Source organism: Macaca fascicularis, chromosome 13 (genome assembly GCF_037993035.2).
Source record: "Macaca fascicularis isolate 582-1 chromosome 13, T2T-MFA8v1.1".
Classification (NCBI taxonomy): domain Eukaryota; kingdom Metazoa; phylum Chordata; class Mammalia; order Primates; family Cercopithecidae; genus Macaca; species Macaca fascicularis.
Genome location: NC_088387.1, coordinates 74,652,155 through 74,674,992, shown reverse-complemented (window position 1 = coordinate 74,674,992; position 22,838 = coordinate 74,652,155). Strand labels below are relative to the sequence as shown.

The window sequence follows — 22,838 nt, the reverse complement described above, 5'->3', positions numbered from 1 at the left end:
AGGCTGAGGCAGGAGAATGGCGTGAACCCGGGAGGCGGAGTTTGCAGTGAGCCGAGGTCGCGCCACTGCACTCCAGCCTGGGGGACACAGCGAGACTCCGTCTCCAAAAAAAAAAAAAAAAAAACATAAGCTTTGATTTGACATATGCTTGTAGAAATTAATCAAACCTAGCAAATCTTAAAATTCCTTTTTTACCTTTCTTTTCTTTTTTTTTTTTTGAGATGGAGTGTCGCTCTGTTGCCAGGCTGGAGTGCAGCATTTGGATCTCAGCTCACTGCAACCTCCGACTGTCTGGTTCAAACGATTCTCCTGCCTCAGCCTCCTGAGTAGCTGGGATTACAGGCGCCTGCCACCACACCTGGCTACTTTTTGTATTTTTAGTTGAGACGGGTTTCACCATGTTGGCCAGGATGGTCTCGATCTCCTAACCTCGTGATCTGCTAGTCTCGGTCTCCCAAAGTGCTGGAAATACAGGCATGAGCCACCGTGCCAGGCTTTTTTTTTTTTTTTTTTTTTTGAGATGGAGTCTTGCTCTGCCACCCAGGCTGGAGTGCAATGGCATGACCTTGGCTCACTGCAGCCTCTGCCTCTCGGGTTCCAGTGATTCTCCTGCCTCAGCCTCCCGAGTAGCTGGGATTACAGGCATGCGCCACCACGCCTGGTTAAATTTTTTTTGTATTTTTAGTAGAGACAGGGTTTCGCCATGTTGGCCAGGCTGGTCTTAAACTCCTGACCTCGTGATCTGCCCACCTCGCTAAATAGTATATATATGAAGTCTTTATAATTATTTTAATATTGTAATAATATAGTGTGTTGTGATTTGAATTCATTTGCACGGAAATCGATTACTGTCCTTTGTTTCTATTTCCCTATATTTTCTTTCCAAAGGCCTCATCAATATTGTCCTTTAATAGTATCCAAAACCCGAAATAATCTCGGTTCTTAGTATTTGACTCTATAGGAATACCTTTTCTCTCTCTCTCTCTCTCTCTTTTTTTTTTTTTTTTTGAGACGGAGTCTTGCTCTTGTCGCCCAGGCTGGAGTGTAATGGCATGATCTCAGCGCACTGCAACCTCCGCCTCCCAGGTTCAAGCTATTCTCATGCCTCAACCTCCCGAGTAGCTGGGATTACAGACATGTGTCACCACGTCCGGCTAATTTTGTATTTTTAGTAGAGACAGGGGTTCTCTATGTTGGTCAGGTTGGTCTCGAACTTTCAACCTCAGGTGATCCGCGGGCCTCGGCCTCCCAAAGTGCTGGGATTACAGGCGTGAGCCACCGCTCCCGGCCTGGGAACACCTTTTCTTACATCTTCAAGTGCCAGAAATGCTTATGAAAACGAGAAAAGAATTATTAAGAGTAATTATAAAGAAACACTCATTTTCTTCCCAAGAACGCCAAGGAGATTTCTTCTTTCCTCTTCTCTCTTTTCTTTCTTTTTTTTTTTTTCTGATTTCAAAGGAGTATAATTAAATTGCCAGGTAAAAGCTCAAAGGTCTTTTTCACAGTGTTTTGGAAGGTTCTCTGCTTGTGTTTGTATTCCCTTTAGCCTCCACCTTCCTCTATCCAGTCCCCGCACCCTTTCCCCCAGGTCCCTTTCTTCAAGGATTCAGAATAGCGCTCCTCCGGTTAAAATGAAGTCTCAGCACAGAATCTTCAAACCTCCTCGGAGGCCACCAAAGGTCCCTAACGCCGCCATGGAGATGAAGCACCTGGGGCGGGGCGGGGCGCGCTGGCCTACACCTGTGGAGGGGGCGGTGCCCCAACGGCCGCGACGGGGCTGGGGGAGGGAGTCACTCCCCGCTCCGGGGCGGTGACTCATGGCCAACCACCGGCTGCCAGAGGTGAGCAGTCCCGGGAAGGGGCCGAGAGGCGGGGCCGCCAGGTCGGGCAGGTCTGCGCTCCGCCCCGCCGCGCGCACAGAGCGCTAGACCTTCGGCGAGGGAGCACCCTCGACGCGGTCCGGGGACCTCCTAGTCGCTGTCCTCCCGACGCGGACCTGCGCGCCCCAGGCCTCGCGCTGCCCGGCCGGCTCCTGGCGCCCCACTCCCGGCGCACGCCCTCCCGCGAGTCCCCGGCTCCTCCTGCGCCCCTCTTCTCGGCGCGCGCGCAGCATGGCGCCCCCGCAGGTCCTCGCGTTCGGGCTTCTGCTTGCGGCGGCGACTGCGAGTTTTGCCGCAGCTCAGAAAGGTGAGGCGCGGACTTGGAGCAGAGTTGTGGAGTTGGGCTGGGCTGGGGGGCAGCGGCGCGCGGCCCCCGAAACGGGAACAATCGGGAGGGGACCAAGAAGCCGCGCTTTCCAGCCTGGAGACCGGACGGCGCGGCCGTGCCCCGGCTCAGGCCCTCCGAGCGGTAGGAAATGGCGAGGGGGCGCTCACTCGCGTGGTCCGGGGGAGCAGCCTCACTTTGCAGCTTTGCTCGCCTCGGTAGGGAAATGGACCGGGGCGGAGGCGGGGGACAGGTGGCGAACGGAGTGGCCACGTCCAGGGTTTCCTGCGGCCACCGAACCGGTGCCTCGCGCCCTGGCGCACGGACCTCCTCCGTTCGGGGCGGACTTGGGGTTCCAAAACAGCCCCAGCCGGTGGCCGAGTCTCTGCGACAAGGACCAGCTGGCCTGCCCTTGTCCTTGTCACTGACAGCGGGCCCCGGATGTGGGCCTCAGGCGGGGACAGGTGCCCGCACGGAGGCCTCCAGGGCCGCTATGCACCTGCGCGCGCCAGGCGGCCTGGACTACACGGGGCGTGTGGGTGTTTTCCCTTTTCTAAGGATCATATGAGTAATGCCAAGCTTATTGTAGGGAACGCAGAAATAACAATAACCGTAAAGAGTAAAAACCTATAATCCCAGAATTTTGAGAATCCCATAATTAATAATTAGGTATATCTTTCTTTTTATTTATTTGTTTGTTTTATTTTATGTTTTGAGACTCAGTCTCCCTCTGTCACCCAGGCTTGACGATCTCAGCTCACTGCAACCTCTGCCTCCCGGGTTCAAGCGATTCTCCTGCCTCAGCCTCCTGAGTAGAGTAGCTGGGATTACAGGCGCGGGCCACCACCCGGGGCTAATTTTTGTAGTTTTAGTAGAAACGGGATTTCTCCATGTTGGTCAGGCTGGTCTCGAACTCCTGAGCTCGTGATCCGCCCCCGTGATCCGGAGCTCGGTGGCTCAGGCCTGCTGGGATTACAGGCCTGAGCCACCGCGCCCGGCCTATTTTATTTTTTTATTTGAAACAGCCTTGTTCTGTCGCCCAGGCTGGAGTGCAAGGGCACGATCTTGACTCATTCTAGACTCTGCCTCCCGACCTCAGACCATCAGTCTGCCTCAGCCTTTATGCCTGGCTAATTTTTGTGTTTATTTATTATTACATATTATTATTATTGAGACAGAGTTTCGCTCGTTGCCCAGGCTGGAGTGCAACGGAGCGATCTCGTCTCATTGCAACCTCCGCCTCCTGGGTTCAGACGATTCTCCTGCCTCAGCCCCCTGAGTAGCTGGGACTACAGGCATGCACCACCACGGTCGGCTAATTTGTATTTTTAGTAGAGACGGGATTTCTCCATGTTGGCCAGGCTGGTCTCGAACTCCTGATCTCAGCTGATCCACCCACCTTGGCCTCCCAAAGTGCTGGGATTACAGATGTGAGCCACCGCGCCCGCCGAATATTTGTATTTGTAGAGACGAGACCTCACTATGTCGCCCAGGCTGGTCTCGAACTCCGGGGCTGAAGTGATCACTCGGTTTGGGCCTCCCAGAGTGCTGGGATTACAGGCATGAGTCGCCACATTCGGCCTTAAAAACAAGATTTAAAATGGTGACTGGTATGTTGCACCATTATTCAAATGTTAGACATGTAGTTTGGCTTAACTGTGGAATAAACAACTTGGCTGCTGGTTCGCGCTCTCTCTCTCTCTCTCTCTCTTTTTTTTTTTTGGAAACAGTGTCTCGGTCTGTGGTTCAGCCTGGAGTGCAGTGGCACATTTACAGCTCACTGCAACCTCCATCTCCTGGGCTCCAGTGATGCTCTTACCTGGACCTCCCAAAGTGCTGGGATTACAGGCATGAGCCACAGGTCCGGCATCTCTTGATTTATTTGTAAGATGGTGCCTAGAAGTGGAGTGGCGTTTGCCAAAGCTCTCTGGAAGGGCTTTTATACTTTCACCAACGGAGTGGCCTAAATTCAGTAATTATACTCTCAAAGTAATGCAGTTTAGTCAACTCATGTTTTTCTAGCTTCAATCTGTGACTACATACTTAATGTTAAATTGCTTTAAAGTGGTCATAGCTACTACAGGTTTGTTCTCCAAGTCTGCACCTGACTGGTCTGATTTAAATTTCACGCCCCTTAGGGATGAACGATGTGTTTTAAACATGTACAGGATGGGGCTGCAGAAGATTTAAACGCTTGAGAGCAAGTGCTGTATTTTCCCCTTTTGTGACCCCACTATTGAGTTTAGTGTTGGGCAGATTAAAGGTGGTTCATATCGATTATAACTTGAACAGGGAAAAGTTAGAGTCAACTTAGAGTACTTGGGATACGAAGGATCAATATAAAAACTCTGGTTTGTCGTGCTAGCTTTTTCTTTTTTTCCCTCTTCAGTTGAACTGAGGAGATAATTTTTGTTTTAATGACTGTGCTCTTTTAACTAGACAAAAGGAATTAGATAGTCTTGCCAATTCGCAGTTAAATGAACTTTTGAGGTAGTTAAGGACAAAACTATTAAACTGACATCAATAACCCAGAATAGGCTGCTTAGTATCACTCTCTAAATCAGATACTAGGATTTAATTTAGTTAGGAAACTCACTTACAGGGATGACTATAACTGCAGTTGAAAGTGTAATTTTTCTGGCCGGGCGCGGTGGCTCAAGCCTGTAATCCCAGCACTTTGGGAGGCCGAGACGGGCGTATCATGAGGTCAGGAGATCGAGACCATCCTGGCTAACACGGTGAAACCCTGTCTCTACTAAAAAATACAAAAAACTAGCCGGGCGAAGTGGCGGGCGCCTGTAGTCCCAGCTACTTGGGAGGCTGAGGCAGGAGAATGGCGTGTACCCGGGAGGTGGAGCTTGCAGTGAGCTGAGATCCGGCCACTGCACTCCAGCCTGGGCGACAGAGCATGACTCCGTCTCAAAAAAAAAAAAAAAAAAAGAAAGTGTAATTTTTCTAAGATATAAAATGGTTTAAAGATTGAATATGTTCTTGTTAAGCCCCGAAGGAAACATCCCTCATTTAAGAAAATGGGGTGGGAGAGCGACAGAAGGTGAGGATTTGCAGATCCTAGAATTGAATTGTTGATTTTTTTTTGTATTTTTTTTTTTTTTGAGACGGAGTCTCGCTGTGTCGCCCAGGCTGGAGTGCAGTGGCGCGATCTCGGCTCAGTGCAAGCTCCGCCTCCCGGGTTCACGCCATTCTCCCGCCTCAGCTTCCGAGTAGCTGGGACTACAGGCGCCCGCCACCACGCCCGGCTAGTTTTTTGTATTTTTAGTAGAGACGGGGTTTCACCATGTTAGCCAGGATGGTCTCGATCTCCTGACCTCGTGATCCACCCGCCTCGGCCTCCCAAAGTGCTGGGATTACAGGCTTGAGCCACCGCGCCCGGCCAATTGTTGATTTTTTTGTAAAAGAGTCAGTAACAGCTGGCCATGGTGGCTCACGCCTGTAACCCCAGCACTTTGGGAGGCTGAGGTGGGTGGATTACCTGAGGTGAGGAATGCTAGACCAGCCTGACCAACATGGTGAAACCCCATCTCTACTAAAAATACAAAAAAAGGCCGGGCGCGGTGGCTCACACCTGTAATCCCAGCACTTTGGGAGGCTGAGGCGGGCGGATCACGAGGTCAGGAGTTTGAGATCAGCCTGGCCATTATGCTGAAACCCCATCTCTACTAAAAATACAGAAATTAGCCAGGCGTGGTTGCGGACCACTGTAGTCCCAGCTATTCAGGAGGCTAAGGTAGGAGAATTGCTTGATCCTGGAAGATGGAAGTTGCAGTGAGCTGAGATCATACCACTACACTCCAGCCTGGGCGACAGAGTGAGACTCTGTCTCAAGAAGAAAAACAAAAAAAGGCAGTGACTAACAGGGATGTTATTTAGCAGGACAGGAGTGAGGAAAGAGCTAGGACTGGGAGTTTCACAAAGACAAAGCTATAAATGATGTTTGGAGAGCTGTGTTCTTGTTTTAAAAAATTGTAACAGGAGGCCAGGCACAGTGGCTCATGCCTATAATCCCAGCACTTTGGGAGGCTGAGGTGGGAGGATTGCTTGAGGCCAGGAGTTCAAAACCAGCCTGGGCAATATGGCAAAACCCCGACTCTACAAAAAGTAAAAAATTAGCCAGGCATGGTGGTGCATGCCTGTAGTCCCAGCTACTTGGGAGGCTGAGATGGGGGAGGATCACTTGAGTCCAGTAGGTCCAGGCTGCAGTAAGCCAAGATTGTGCCACTGCATTCCAGCCTGGGCCACAGAGTGAGACCCTATCTCAAAAAGGAAAAAAAAAAAAATCAAAACAGGAATGCATGTAGATTAAACTATGTGTCTGTATACAGTATGCAGACTTTTGCAAGTGCCAGGCACTTAGGAAGTAGTCTATAGCTGAAAAATAAAACATTCAGGACCACTTTTTAAGGTTTTGTGTCCTTGTAACTTTAAGGCATTATTATTGCTATATAACTTAGCAGGGACATGAGAGTTAATAGATCCATATTTTAAAGTAGTTTTTTTGTTTTTTTAAATTTTCTAGAATGTGTCTGTGAAAACTACAAGCTGGCCGTAAACTGCTTTTTGAATGACAATGGTCAATGCCAGTGTACTTCGATTGGTGCACAAAATACTGTCCTTTGCTCAAAGCGTGAGTAAAATATCCTTATTACCTGTAAGCTTTATTTTGACTTAATACTTCTTTAATTGATGTGCCTTGAGTTGGAAAGAGTTTTACTGGCTTAAATCTGAATCATGTTATAAAGTAAGTGTGGGAACACATAAGTTTCAAATAATCTTTGACCCTGGAACTTTATAGTTAATTTTTTTTTCCTGTAATCATGAAATCGGTTATTTTTCAGTTTGGCATTAAGGTTTCTTTTTCAGTGGCTGCCAAATGTTTGGTGATGAAGGCAGAAATGAACGGCTCAAAACTTGGGAGAAGAGCGAAACCTGAAGGAGCTCTCCAGAACAATGATGGCCTTTACGATCCTGACTGCGATGAGAGCGGGCTCTTTAAGGCCAAGCAGTGCAACGGCACCTCCACGTGCTGGTGTGTGAACACTGCTGGGGTCAGAAGAACTGACAAGGACACTGAAATAACCTGCTCTGAGCGAGTGAGAACCTAGTGAGTGGGGCTGCCTATACTACTTGTTTTCATGCTGTTCAGATTCATTTAATTAAATTTATTTTTGATTATGTAATATGATTTCATGGTTTAGAATTCAGAAGATAAAGAGTGTCCAGTGAAAAGCTTCCTTCTTATTCCAGTCCCCACTGCTACCCAGTGGACCTCCATAGAATTGACGTTATTGATTATTCTATAACCTTCCAGAGATAGTTGATGAATGTGTTATGTATCTGTTTTATTATTTTTACGTAAATGGTAGCATACTAGGTATAATTTTTCTTTTATATCTTTACTTAACATTATTCAGTATTTCATAGTTGCATTAGTATTAAATGTATGTAATTTAACCTATGTATTTGCTCATTTATTGTGCTTTAAAAGTGAGATATGCTTTAGGGATTGTTTAATGAAAAGGAACAGAAACCTACTCACGCTAGCTTAAGCAAAAAAAGACTTCATTGGAAGGCACTAGAAACTGGAAAGGATGTCAGGACCAAAGTGGGCACTTCCTGTTTTTCTATTTTGGTCTTCTGGAGCATCCTTGTCAATTTTCTCTTTGTGCCCTTTCTTTTCTTTTTTTTTTTTTTGAGACAGAGTTTCACTCTTGTTGCCCAGGTTGGAGTGCAGCGGCACAATCTTAGCTCACTACAGCCTCGGCCTCCTGGGTTAAAGCAACTCTCTTGCCTTAGCCTCCTGAGTAGCTGGGACTGCAGCTGTACCACACCTGACTAATTTTTGTATTTTAGTAGAGACGGAGTTTCACCGTGTTGGCCAGGCTGGTCTCCAACTCCTGACCTCAGGCAATCCACCCACCTCCACCTCCCAAAGTGCTGGATTACAGGTGTGAGCCACTGTGCCTGGCCCTTTCATGGCTTTTCATCTTTTCAGTTGAACAGGGCACAACACTGCCAGCTAAACCTTGACTTCATGTAACCTTATGTATTGTGTCCAGAGAACAGAGGGTCAGTATTAGAAAGGGTGTTCCCTCCTGGGTGTGTCCTTTATGAAGGATGTGTAAGGGAATAAATTATGGGAATAGCTACTGCATAAATTTTTTTTCTCTTAGTCCTTATAACTCAAGAATTTTAGTATTAGCTTATTAGGAAAATAGTATAAAAGACTGAGTTATAGTCAACTGGCATTGTCTTTTTACTTTATAGCTGGATCATCATTGAATTAAAACACAAAGCAAGAGAAAAACCTTATGATGTTCAAAGTTTGCGGACGTAAGTGCGATGAAATGCATCATATTATTCTTGCGCAATTGGTGGCTCAAATCTTCCATCCTACACCATTTGAAAAGCCAAGTCTAAATGCTTTTTCATATTTCTGAAAAACAAAGTTACTTGAAATAGAGTTACAAGAATAGCGCAGAGATTCCAGGAATACACTTCACTCAGATTCACCAATTAACATTTTGGCATATTTACTTTTTATATATGTATGTGTGGATGAATATGTGTGTGTGCTTTATATCAGTGTATCTATGCATGTAGAAATATTTTTCCCAGAAGCATATGAAAGCAAGTTGTAGATATCAGGCCCCATTATCCCTAAGTACTTTAGTGTATCTTTTCCTAAGCACAAAAGGCATTCTCTTATATAAACCACTATACAATGATCAAATTTAGGAATTTTTCTTTTTTAGATGGAGTCTCGCTCTGTCACCCAGGCTGGCGTGCAGTGGCATGATCTCAGCTTACTGCAACCTTTGCCTCCTGGGTTCAAGCGATTCTCCTGCCTCAGCCTCCCAAGTAGCTGGGACTACAGGCGCCTGCCACCACGCCCAGCTAATTTTTGTATTTTTAGTAGAAATGGGGTTTTACTATATTGGCCAGGCTGGTCTCGAACTCCCAAACTTGTGATCCTCCCACCTCCGCCTCCTAAAGTGCTGGGATTACAGGTGTGAGCCACTGCACCAGGCCAGGAAATTTAACATTGTATCACATTGTACCCATTTTCCCAATATTGTCCTTTGTGGTAATTTTTCCCCTCTGATTCAGAACCCAGTCCAAGATCATGTATCACATTCGTTGTCATGATTCTTTAGTCTCTTTTAATATTGAACAGTTTCTTGGCCTTTCTTTGTCTTCCATGAACTTGCTATTTTTGAAGAACATGGGCAAGTTGTTATATATAATGTCCCTCAAATTGTGATTTGTCTGATGTTTCTTCTTTTTTTTTTGAGTTGGAGTTTCCCAACAAAGTTGCCCAGGCTGGAGTGCAATGGTGCAATCATGGCTCACCGCAACCTCTGTCTCCCAGATTCAAGTGATTCTCCTGCCTCAGCCTTCCGAGTAGCTGGGATTGCAGGCATGCGCCACCATGCCTGGCTAATTTTTTTTTGTATTTTTTTTTGTTTGTTTTTTTTTTTTTTTTTTTTTTTTTTTTGAGACGGAGTCTCGCTCTGTCACCCAGGCTGGAGTGCAGTGGCCCGATCTCAGCTCACTGCAAGCTCCGCCTCCCGGGTTCACACCATTCTCCTGCCTCAGCCTCCCGAGTAGCTGGGACTACAGGCGCCTGCTACCTCGCCCGGCTAAGTTTTTGTATTTTTAGTAGAGACGGGGTTTCACTGTGTTAGCCAGGATGGTCTCGATCTCCTGACCTCGTGATCCACCCGTCTCGGCCTCCCAAAGTGCTGGGATTACAGGCTTGAGCCACCGCGCCCGGCCTTTTTTTTGTATTTTTAGTAGAGACAGGGTTTCTCCATGTTGGTCAGGCTAGTCTCGAACTCCTGACCTCAGGTGATCCGCCCACCTCAGCCTCTCAAAGTGCTGGGATTACAGGCATGAGCCACCTCACCCGGGCCTTGATGTTTCCTCTTAACTAAAAACACATTATGCATTTTTGACAGGAAAGCTACTTATGCTATCTTGTGTCCTTTGTAGTACTTCACATTAGGAGTTGCGTGATGTCAGCTTGTCCCTTTACTAGTAATGTAAACTTTGGTTAAAGTGGTATCCACCAGGTTTTTCCACTGTGAAGTTACCATTCTCCCTTTGTAATCCATAAGTAATCTATGGGCAGATACTTGGATATTAAGTAAATGTTCTTTTTCTAATTAAACTGGCACCCAGCAGTTTGAATATCAATGGATGATTCTAGCCTGAATCAATTATTATTATGATAGTTGCAAAATGGCAGAAAAATTTTAACTTGAATGACAATTCTACACCATGAGCTATCTGCTTTAAGAGTAGTGCTTCTTACTGTTGTGTGGTACAAACATATTTTTTTAATACAGATTTTAAATTCTTTACAGTGCACTTGAGGAGGCGATCAAAACGCGTTATCAACTGGATCCAAAATTTATCACAAATATTTTGGTATGATTTTTTAATAAGTGAGCTTTAGCAGGTGGTTGGTGAGACAGTATGTTTTGAGTATAAGGACAGCCAGTGATTTAAGTGGTGGTTAAATACACTTAGAGCAACAGTTTCAGATCTTGGGTACTTAATGTGAATTTCCTGTTACTGTTTTTTGTTTGTTTGTTTCTTTAAGACAGACTATTGCTCTGTTCCCCAGGCTGGAGTGTGGTGGCAAGATCTCCGCTCACTGTAACCTCTGCCTCCAAGGTTCAAGCAATTCTCGTGCCTCAGCCTCCTGAGGAACTGGGACTGCAGGCACGCGCCACCATGCCCAGCTAATTTTTGTATTTTTAGTGTCAACGGGGTTTTGCTATGTTGGCCAGGCTGGTCTTGAACTCCTGGCCTCAAGTTATCTGCCTACCTCAGCCTCTCAAAGTGTTGGGATTACCGGTGTGAGCTACAAAGCCCAGCCCGTTGTTTTTGGTTATCGTTGTTTTCCTTCCGTAGCCTTTGAAAAGCCTAGTTTTACTCCTCAAGAAAATGTAGTATCTCTTAGTATCCCTAAAACATTTGAGTTTTCTTTTCCTGGAGAACCTGTCCCTGTGGATGAGCTCCAGTAACATCTTAAAGTAAATATGCACCAAAATAACTTTCAGTAAATATGGTTTTGGTGCATATTTACTTTAGGATGTTACTGGAGCTCCCATCTTCTCTGCTTTCAGGAACTGGTCCTTAACCAGTTAGCCCTTATTTAACTCTTTAAACTCTGGTTTTAAAAAAAAAGAAACTTGAATAGTGTGATGAAACTCTTTAAAGGCAGTATAAATTTATTCAAGACTCTTGGCCGGGCGCGGTGGCTCAAGCCTGTAATCCCAGCACTTTGGGAGGCCGAGACGGGCGGATCACGAGGTCGGGAGATCGAGACCATCCTGGCTAACACGGTGAAACCCCGTCTCTACTAAAAATACAAGAAAACTAGCCGGGCGAGGTGGTGGGCGCCTGTAGTCCCAGCTACTCGGGAGGCTGAGGCAGGAGAATGGCATAAACCTGGGAGACGGAGCTTGCAGTGAGCTGAGATCCGGCCACTGTACTCCAGCCTGGGTGACAGAGCGAGACTCCGTCTCAAAAAAATAAATAAATAAATAAATAAATTTATTCAAGACTCTTTAGAAAGAATATACTTTTTTTACTCTTTAAAAACAACATGGTAAGGCCGGGCGCGGTGGCTCAAGCCTGTAATCCCAGCACTTTGGGAGGCCGAGACGGGCGGATCACGAGGTCAGGAGATCAAGACCATCCTGGCTAACACGGTGAAACCCCGTCTCTACTAAAAAATACAAAAAACTAGCCTGGCGAGGTGGCGGGCGCCTGTAGTCCCGGCTACTCGGGAGGCTGAGGCAGGAGAATGGTGTAAACCCAGGAGGCGGAGCTTGCAGTGAGCTGAGATCCGGCCACTGCACTCCGGCCTGGGCGACAGAGCGAGACTCCGTCTAAAAAAAAAAAAAAAAAAAACAACAACATGGTAAATGCATACTGCGTTTTACCTTGCATTTCTTTTTTTTTTTTTTTTTTGAGACGGAGTTTTGCTCTTGTTGCCCAGGCTGGAGTGCAATGGCGTGGTCTCGGCTCACCACAACCTCCACTTCCCAGGTTCGAGTGATTCTGCAGCCTCAGCTTCCCTAGTAGCTGGGATTACAGGCATGTGCCACCATGCCTGGCTAATTTTGTCTTTTTGGTAGAGATGGGGTTTCTCCATATTGGTCAGGCTGGTCTGAACTCCCGACTTCAGGTGATCCGCCTGCCTCGGCCTCCCAAAGTGCTGGGATTACAGGCATGAGCCACCGCGCCCGACCTTACCTTGCATTTCTTAATATTTTATTTTATTTTTTCTTTCTTTTTTTTTTTTTTTTGAGACGGAGTCTCGCTCTGTCGCCCAGGCTGGAGTGCAGTGGGGTGATCTCAGCTCACTGCAAGCTCTGCCTCCCGGGTTTACGCCATTCTCCTGCCGCAGCCTCCCGAGTAGCTGGGACTACAGGCGCCCGCCACCTCGCCCGGCTAGTTTTTTTGTATTTTTTAGTAGAGACGGGGTTTCACCGTGTTAGCCAGGATGGTCTCGATCTCCTGACCTCGTGATCCACCCATCTCGGCCTCCCAAAGTGCTGGGATTAGAGGCTTGAGCCACCGCGTCCGGCCTAGTATTTTAGTTTTAAAGTAGTTCTAATCCAAATAAAATACTTTCATATCTTACTTAAAAACCTTTTCGGCCAGGCGCGGTGGCTCAAGCCTGTAATCCCAGCACTTTGGGAGGCCGAGGCGGGCGGATCACAAGGTCAGGAGATCGAGACCACAGTGAAACCCCGTCTCTACTAAAAATACAAAAAATTAGCCGGGCGCGGTGGCGGGCGCCTGTAGTCCCAGCTACTCAGGAGGCTGAGGCAGGAGAATGGCGGGAACCCGGGAGGCGGAGCTTGCAGTGAGCCGAGATCGCGCCACTGCACTCCAGCCTGGGCAACAGCGTGAGACTCCGTCTCAAAAAAAAAAAAAAAAAAAAAAAAAAAAACCTTTTCAATATAAGAAAATTCTCTTAGGAAAAATTGTGCATTGTAATTATGTTTGGTTTCATGGCTGTCTTATTTCCCTTTGATAGATTTAGAGACCTCCCAAAGATTTCTCGATTAATGAGCAACTTAATTATCCACTAATGGAAAGGAACAGCGATGCATGTAGATTACAGAAAATCAAACACTGACTATTCTGATTCTCAAATAATGTTATTTTCAAATGATTTTGACTATATTAGTGTTAATTTGTATTTTTCAAATTTTTTTCCCCAGTATGAGGATAATGTTATCACTATTGATCTGGTTCAAAATTCTTCTCAGAAAACTCAGAATGATGTGGACATAGCTGATGTGGCTTATTATTTTGAAAAAGATGTGAGTATAATCTTCTTTATTCTATTCCTGTGTTCAGGAATGTAGTCTATCATGCCTCAATGAATTAAATATATTTCATCACCTTTTTCTCCACTTATAGATCAACCAAATGGTTCTGCTGCTGCCATTAATTTTGTCCTCCCTGTCACTCACATGCATCTTACTTGTTTGTGTATTTATGCCTCTTATCAAATTGTTCTGCCTAAAATATCTCCTCTGTTTCTTATAATTCTTATTTATTATCTACTTGGTAGTTACTTAGTTTGTACATATATGCTCCCCTATGATATTTATAATTTACACAAATAACAGTCTGTTTAAAAAGACTGTGTAACTGGTATGATTAAAATATTTTGTTTAAACTTTAATGTATTATAGTGAAGTATTTTCTGCTGAAATATGAGGTTTGCTTCAAAATAATCTGGGTGGGGGTGAAGGGATAGAAGGAAGAAAAGATGAAGTAAGAGAGGCTGTGTGTTGATGTCCTTGCATCTGGGTGATAGGTACATGGGCGTCATTGCACTACTCTTTCTACTTCCGTGTATGTTGAAAGGTTCCTGTAATAAACAGTTTTTTAAAGTTCCAATAGATTAGATTGTTATCACTAAAACCATAAAGATTCTTGGCAGCGGTTCTTTTGGCATACAATTTGTATGTAATTATATGTGACCATGGTTTGTTTTCTTAAATATTTTTAATTCCTTTTCTCCTTTTCAATAAAGGTTAAAGGTGAATCCTTGTTTCATTCTAAGAAAATGGACCTGAGAGTAAATGGGGAACAACTGGATCTGGATCCTGGTCAAACTTTAATTTATTATGTCGATGAAAAAGCACCTGAATTCTCAATGCAGGGTCTAAAAGCTGGTGTTATTGCTGTTATTGTGGTTGTGGTGATAGCAATTGTTGCTGGAATTGTTGTGCTGGTGAGTACAAAACAAGTAAAATTTCATTTAAGGGTATATTTTTTCAAGAAAAAGTAATAATGGCTGGGTGCGGTGGCTCACACCTGTAATCGCTACACTTTGGGAGGCTGAGACAGGTGGATCACTTGAGCCCAGGAGTTTGAGACCAGGCTGGGCAACATGGCAAAACCTTATCTGTACCAAAAATACAAAACTTAGCCAGACGTGATGGCTTGCACCTGTGGTTCTATCTACTTAGGAGGCTGACGTGGGAGTGGTTAGTTGAGCCCAGGAGATCAAAGCTGCAGTGAGCCATGATCACACCACTGCACTCCAGCCTGGGCAACAGAGCAGGACCCTGTCTCAAAAAAAAAAAAAAAAGGGGGGGTCAGGCACCGTGGCTCACGCCTGTAATCCCAGCAGTTTGGGAGGCTGAGGTGGGTGGATCACCTGAGGTCGGGAGTTTGAGACCAGCCTGACCAGCATGGAGAAACCTGGTCTCTACTAAAAATACAAATTAGCCGGGCGTGGTGGCGCATGCCTGTAATCCCAGCTACTCAGGAGGCTGAGGCAGGAGAATCGTTTGAACCCAGGAGGCAGAGTTCGTGGCTGAGATCACGCCATTGTTCTCCAGCCTGGGAAACAAGAGCGAAACTCTGTCTCAAAAAGAAAAAGAAAGAGAGAGAGAGAGAGAAAGAAAGAAAGAAATCTTACTAACACAACAGAATTCTGAAACAGGTTTGAGGGTATTTGGAAACAGATTTCCAGTTCAATCAACCATGTTTGGCTCTCCATCTGGAACAAAACAAAAGTTGAATTCCTATTTCACTCCACCAGGCTGGCCATGTTGCCCAGCTGTGTGAGGGTGGTATGTCCCGAGCACAGCAGTAGGAAAGGAGTTGGGCAGTGTATCCGTGTTCAAAGACATTTACATTTTTAAAAATATAAAAAAGTAAAACAATTCCCAAGAAAATTAATTGATGGAATGTTTGTACAACCTTGTGGTAGGGGAAACCATGTAAGGCAAGAAATCTGGAATCCATGATACATATGTGTATGTATATTTAGAGAGAGGGTCTTGCTGTGTCACCCAGGCTGGAGTGCAGTGGCATGATTACAGCTTACTGCAACCTCCAGTTCCTGGACTTAAGTAACCCTCCTGACCCAGCCTCCCAAGTAGCAAGGACTACAGGTACCTGCCACCATACCTGGCTAATTTTTTTTTTTTTTTTTGAGACGGAGTCTCACTCTGCCGCCCAGGCTGGAGTGCAGTGGCCGGATCTCGGCTCACTGCAAGCTCCGCCTCCCGGGTTTATGCCATTCTCCTGCCTCAGCCTCCCGAGTAGCTGGGACTACAGGCGCCCGCCACCTCGCCCGGCTAGTTTTTTGTATTTTTTTAGTAGAGACGGGGTTTCACCGTGTTAGCCAGGATGGTCTCGATCTCCTGACCTCGTGATCCACCTGTCTCGGCCTCCCAAAGTGCTGGGATTACAGGCTTGAGCCACTGCGCCCGGCCTAATTTTTTAACTTTTAGTAGAGACCAGGTCTTGCTATGGCTGCCGAGGCTGGTCTTGAACTCCTGGGCTCAAGCAATTCTTCCGGCTTAGCCTCCCAAACTGCTGGGATTATAGGCATGAGCCATTGCACCTAGTCCTATATATATATTTTGGCTTCATTAAAACTAAACATTTTATATGGCAAAGAAACTGTAAAGTAAAAAATGTCAATGATGGGCATGAAAAAAATATGGTGCATAAAGCAAGAATGGATATTATACATAATACACAAAGAGTTCTTACAAATTGATGAGGAAACCTAAAGAAAGAATTACAACAGGTAGGGATAGACAGTTAATAGAAATTTCAGATGGCAAATGAACACGAGTGGTTAATGCTGGAAGTCTAATTATCCTGTAGAAATAAATGAAAACACAAGTGCAATAAGGAAGCACATTCAGTTATTGTATCATAGCATCGCTTGTAAGGGTGAATCTGGCCAGGCGTGGTGGCTCACACCTATAATCCCAGCACCTTGGGAGGCCGAGGTGGGCGGATCACCTGAGGTCAGGAGTCCAAGACCAGCCTGACCAACATGGAGAAAGCCTGTCTCTACTAAAAATACAAAATTAGCCAGGCATGGTGGTGCATGCCTATAGTCCCAGCTACTCAGGAGGCTGAGGCAGGAGAGTCGCTTGAACCCAGGAGGCAGAGGTTGTAGTGAGCCGAGATCATGTCATTGCACTCCAGCCTGGGCAACAAGAGCGAAACTCCGTCTCAAAAAAGGAATAAAAACAAACAAACAACAAAAAAAGTGAATCTGAAAAATAGCCTGAGTGTGTATCAGTAAGAGAGTAAATTGTATTTATTGTATCTACGATAGGGAATAATGTGAATGAATGAGTTCGATCTTTACCTTTGGATCTGGAATGGTTGCTATGATGTTGATACGGGCTGTGCACAGGTGGTGATGATACTGCATGATCCCATTTTTAGACCCCAAAACTTAGATGCATGTATATATATATGATATTTGTATTGGTGTGGAAAAGGAGGATGTGGAAGAATGCACACCAAACTGTTAAATTTCTTTCCTTCTTTTTTTGAAATGGAGTCTCGCTGGCCGGGCGTGGTGGCTCAGGTCTGTAATCCCAGCACTTTGGGAGGCCGAGGCGGGCGGATCACGAGGTCAGGAGATGGAGACCATCCTGGCTAACACGGTGAAACCCCGTCTCTACTAAAAATACGAAAAATTAGCCGGGCGTGGTGGCGGGCACCTGTAGTCCCAGGTACTGAGAAGGCTGAGGCAGGAGAATGGTGTGAACCTGGGAGGCAGAGCTTGCAGTGAGCCAAGATTGCACCACTGCACTCCAGCCTGGATGACAGAGCAAGACTCTGTCTCAAAAAAAAAAAAAGAAATGGAGTCTCGCTGTGTCGCCCTGGCTGGAGTGCAGTGTCACGATCTCGGCTCACTGCAATCTCTGCCTCCCGGGTTCAAGTGATTCTCCTGCCTCAGCTCCCAAGAAGACGGCCACCATGTCTGGCTAATTTTTGTATTTTTAGTAGAGATGGGGTTTCACCTTATTGGCCAGGCTGGTATCGAACTCCTGACCTCGTGATCCACCTGCCTCGGCCTCTCAAAGTGCTAGGATTACAGGCGTGAGCCACTGTGCCTGGCTTCTTTTTTCTTTTTCTTTTTTTTTTTTTTTTTTGAGATGGAGTCTGTCACCCAGGCTGGAGTGCGGCGGTATGATCTCGGCTCACTGCAACCTCCGCCTCCCAGGTTCAAGCCATTTTCCTGCCTCAGCTTCCCAAGTATCTGGGACTACAGGCGTGCACACCATGCCTGGCTAATTGTTTTGTACTTCTGGTAGAGATGGGGTTTCACCATGTTGGCCAGGCTGATCTCGAACTCCTGATGTCAGGTGATCTACTCACTTCGGCCTCCCAAAGTACTGGGATTATAGGCATGAGCCACCGTGCCTGGCCTAAACTGTTAAATTTCTTTAAAGATTATTCATTGTGGCCGGGCACAGTGGCTCATGCTTGTAATCCCAGCACTTTGGGAGGCCGAGGTGGGTGAATCACGAGGTCAGGAGTTCGAGACCAGCCTGACCAACGTGGTGAAACCCCGTCTCTACTAAAAATACAAAAATTAACTGAGCGTGGTGGAGCACACCTGTAATCCCACCTACTCAGGAGGCTGAGGCAGGAGAACTGCTTGAGCCCAGCAGACGGAAGTTGCAGTGAGCCAAAATTACGCCACTGTACTCCAGCTTGGGTGATAGAGCGAGACTCCGTCTCAAAAAAAAAAAAAAGATTATTCATTGTTTCCTTTTTTCCCCTCCCTTCCTTCCTTCTTTCCTTCCTTCCTCCCTCCCTCCCTCCCTCCCTCCCTCCCTTCCTTCCTTCCTTCCTTCCTTCCTCCCTCCCTCCCTCCCTCCCCTCCCTCCCCTCCCTCCCCTTCCTCCCCTTCCTCCCCTTCCTTCCTTGTTCTCCCATTGGATCCAGCATTGTCTTTTATTTATTTATTTATTTTGGTTTGTTTCACTTGTCGTGGTAGACTTTGTTTTTGTTTAGTAGTGAAAATTTTATTATTATTATTATTATTTTTGAGACGGAGTCTCGCTCTGTTGCCCAGGCTGGAGTGCAGTGGCACAATCTCGGCTCACTGCAAGCTCCGCCTTCTGGGTTCACGCCATTCTCCTGCCTCAGACTCCGGAGTAGCTGGGACTACAGGCGCTCACCACCACGCCCGGCTAATTTTTTGTATTTTTAGTAGAGATGGGGTTTCACCGTGTTAGCCAGGATGGTCTCGATCTCCTGACCTCGTGATTCGCCCACCTTGGCCTCCCAAAGTGCTGGGATTACAGGCGTGAGCCACCGTGCCTGGCCACTATTTTATTATTTTTGAGACAGAGTCTCCGTCTGTTGCCCAGGCTGGAGTGCAATGGTGCACGATCTTGGCTCACTGCAACCTCTGCTTCCTGAGTTCAAGCTATTCTCCTGCCTCAGCCTCCCAAGTAGCTGGGATTACAGGCATATGCCACCACGCCTGGCTAATTTTTGTATTTTTAGTAGAGATGGGGTTTCACCATATTTGCCAGGGTGGTCTTAAACTCCTGACCTAAAGTGATCCACCCACCTTGGCCTCTGAAAGTGGTAGGATTACAGGCATGAGCCACCGTGCCTGGCCTATTTTATGTATGTATGTATGTATGTATGTATGTATGTATGTATGTATTTTTTAGAGATGGAGTCTTGCTCTGTCACCCAGGCTGGAGTGCAATGGCACCATCTCGGCTCACTGCAACCTCCGCCTCTTGGGTTCAAGTGATTTTCCTTCCTCAGCCTCCGGAGTAGCTGGGACTATAGGCGACTGCCACCACGCCTGGCTAATTTTTTTGTATTTTTAGTAGAGTCGAGGTTTCATCATGTTGGCCAGGCTGGTCTTGAACACCTGACCTCAAGTGATCCTCCCACCTTGGCCCCACAAAGTGCTGGGATTACAGGCATGAGCCACCACACCTGGCTCACCTTATTTATTTCTAAGAGACAGGGTCTTACTCTGTAACCCAGGCTGGAGTGCAGCAGTGCAATCTCCACTCACTGCAACCTCTGCCTCCCGGGTTCAAGCAATTATGGTGCCTCAGCTTCCTGAGTAGCTGAGATTACAGGCGCGCACCATGACACCTGGCTAATTTCTGTATTTTTAGTGGAGATGGGGTTTCACCATGTTGGCTAGGCTGGTCTGAAACTTCTGACCTCAGATGATCCTCCCACTTCGGCCTCCCAGAGTGCAGGGATTACAGGCATGAGCCCCTGCACTGGCATGAAATTTTTAATTTAAGAAACAATAAATGTTTATGGATAGATGTTAAAATTAATTTTTTTTCAGATCAAAATTATGTCCATTAAAAGCATATATGTCAATTTAGATAACCTTTTTTTGAGTAGCAGTCCTAAAACAGTAATTGTCTTTCTTCCACTCAGGTTATTTCCAGAAAGAAGAGAATGGCAAAGTATGAGAAGGCTGAGGTAAATGGATTACTTACCTAAATAGAAAGGCCCTGTTGAATCTGTTACTCCTAGTCACTCTACCTTCCTACACACTGATGCATTTCAGTTATACTGGAGTCCCTTTATACTGTTTTCTTTAGGGTCTTAGGGACAGTCTTAGAATGTGCTCTTACCTAAATCTTCTTGTGTGAGTTCCATGGCAGATCACCATCTATTGATTTTTGCCTCATAGAAGAGTGGAATGGGAAGCCTATGGTTTTTATTTTACAAAGTGTCAACATCTAGTAGAAGCTTCTAAAGGCATACTCCAGTGGATTCACCTTGGAGAAACTCATTGTGACTAATGATCTGTTATCTTTATGCCAGTGAAATAATCATTTAATATGAACTTAATTTGTCATAATACATCTATTGTGTACTAACTAGTCATCTATACTAGTATGAGATCAAAGTGTCAGATTGTTGGTGTGTTTTGGTCCCTTGGAATTGAATATGAACACTTGTCCTTGAACCCTATCATTAACATTTTTCATATATCTGTCAATTTTTGTGTATCTTTGTATATGGGCCACTTACTAATATTTTAGCAAGTAATAAAAATAGAAACGTAAAGGAATATTGGAAAAAATCTAATAGAACCAGAAAGTTCTAGCATTTTTTTCCCATTCCGTAGTAGGTCATCTGGCTTATTTGGTTTGGTGACCACAAGTCTAGAAGGCTAACCTGAATTGAACTGTAACAGACAGGCAGAAAGACAATGTAGTGTTGTAGTGCAGAACAGTACAGACCTGGGTTTGGCTGGGCAAAGTTGTATAACTTCTTTAAGCCTCCATGTTTCCTCATCTGTAAAATGAGGATAATAGATAGTATAGACCTGTTGCAAGGATTAAACATAATCGGTGTAAAGTGTTGGTCCCATGCTTGCCACATAAGAAAATATTTGTCAGCAGAGTAGTAGTAGTCATTATCATCGTCTCAGTTTGCCTGTAACTGGTTGTGTGATCTGAGACAAACACTAATTTTGAACTTGAGTTTCCCCACATATAAAATGAAAGATTGATAATAGAAAGTAAATCAATGTTTTCCTAATCTTAAAAATAGTATGCACTTAATAAAAATCTTATTCTTAAAGATCTAGCTTACCTCCAACTTGCCCTAGTCACTTTGGCGATCTTGTCTCTAAATAGAAGCTTGAAAACACTTAAATGTGTGTTTCCTTGCAATATAACTTTTTCTTTTTTTATTTAAATAAGTCTTATAAATGTGGAAAAAAAATCATCTTGTGTTCCTTTAACTTTATTATTTAGTACTATTTTCAGAGTGAACAAAAGATTGAAAAATTATTTAGAATTTTTTTCTGTACTTTTTCCTGTTTCAGATAAAGGAGATGGGTGAGATACATAGGGAACTCAATGCGTAACTACTATAATTTGAAGATTATAAAAGAAGGGAAATATCAAATGGACGCAAATTACAAATGTGTGCACATGGGACGAAGACATCTTTGAAGGTCATGAGTTTGTTAGTTTAACATGATATATTTGTAATAGTGAAACCTGTACTCAAAATATAAGCAGCTTGAAATGGCCTTTACCAATCTTGAAATTTGACCACAAGTGTCTTATATATGCAGATCTAATGTAAAATCCAGAACTTGGACTGCATAGTTAAAATGTTTTATGTGTAGCGTTCAAATGTGTGTATTAAATATGCTTCCACAGTAGAGTTTGAAAAACTATCTGATTTGTGATTGAAAGCTGCCTTTCTATTTACTTGAGTCTTGTACATACATACTTTTTTATGAGCTATGAAATAAAACATTTTAAACTGAATTTCTTAACTTTGACATTTCAAATTTCTTCTTGTTCTTGTTCTTTTTTGTAGGGAAAAGAAAGCTCAGCCTGTTACTGTGTCTATATAGAAAGAAGTAGACATAAGAGACTCCATTTTGTTCTGTATTTGAGATGCTGTTAATCTGTGACCCTACCCCCAACCTTGTCCTTGCAAGAGACATGTGCTGTGGTGACTCAAGGTTTAAAGGATTTTGGACTGTGCAGGGTGTGCTTTGTTAAACAAGTGCCTGAAGGCAACTTGCTGGTTAAAAGTCATCACCATTCTCTTAATCTCAAGTACCCAGGGACACGCACACTGCCAAAGGTCGCAGGGACCTCTGCCTAGGAAAGCTAGGTATTTTCCAAGGTTTCTCCCCATGTGATAGTCTGAAATATGGCCTCGTGGGAAGGGAAAGACCTGATCGTCCCCCAGCCTAACACCCATGAAGGGTCTGTGCTGAGGAGGACTAGTACAAGAGGAAAGAAGGCCTCTTGGCCGTTGTTGGCAGTTGAGATAGAGAAAAGCATCTGTCTCCTGCCCGTCCCTGGGCAATGGAGCATCTCGTATAAAACTGGATTGTACGTTCTGTTTACTGAGATAGGAGAAAACCGCCTTAGGGTGAAAGGCGGGACTTGCTAGCGCAATGCTGCTCTTTATGCACTAAAAAGGTTTATGGAGATGTTTGCATATGCATAGCAAGGCACAGCACTTTTCCTTAAACTTACTCATGTCACAGAGAACTTTATTCATATGTCTTACTGCTGACCTTCTCCCTATAATGATCCTATTATCCTGCCACTTCCTTTTCTTTAAGATAGTAAAGATAATTATCAATAAATACTAAGGGAACTCAGAGACTGGTGCCGGCGTGGGTCCTCTGTATGCTGAGCGCCGGTCCCCTGGGCCCGCTTTTTCTTTCTCTATACTTTGTCTCTGTGTCTCATTTCTTTTCTCAAGTCTCTTGTTCCACCTAACAAGAAACGCCCACAGGTGTGGAGGGGTAGGCCACCCCT

The 22,838-nt window shown here is 45.1% G+C and overlaps 1 protein-coding gene across 1 annotated transcript; it reads left to right on the top strand.

Moving 5' to 3' along the window:
• The first annotated feature begins 1,917 nt into the window (after nt 1-1,917).
• EPCAM (epithelial cell adhesion molecule) lies at nt 1,918-21,824 on the top strand. Its single transcript, XM_045369368.2, has 9 exons — nt 1,918-2,190; nt 6,743-6,850; nt 7,087-7,327; nt 8,491-8,556; nt 10,593-10,656; nt 13,473-13,574; nt 14,297-14,497; nt 19,966-20,010; nt 21,371-21,824. The coding sequence occupies exons 1-9, from the start codon at nt 2,115-2,117 to the stop codon at nt 21,410-21,412; spliced, it is 945 nt and encodes a 314-aa protein (XP_045225303.1). The 5' UTR covers nt 1,918-2,114; the 3' UTR covers nt 21,413-21,824.
• Nucleotides 21,825-22,838: the final 1,014 nt, after the last annotated feature.

Bases quoted from the DNA above. Each gene is read 5' to 3' on its own strand.
- EPCAM (XM_045369368.2), top strand. From the start codon at position 2,115: ATGGCGCCCCCGCAGGTCCTCGCGTTCGGGCTTCTGCTTGCGGCGGCG. The intron at 2,191-6,742 runs GTGAGGCGCGGA...TAAATTTTCTAG, and splicing joins TTTTGCCGCAGCTCAGAAAG to AATGTGTCTGTGAAAACTAC. The intron at 13,575-14,296 runs GTGAGTATAATC...TTTTCAATAAAG, and splicing joins CTTATTATTTTGAAAAAGAT to GTTAAAGGTGAATCCTTGTT.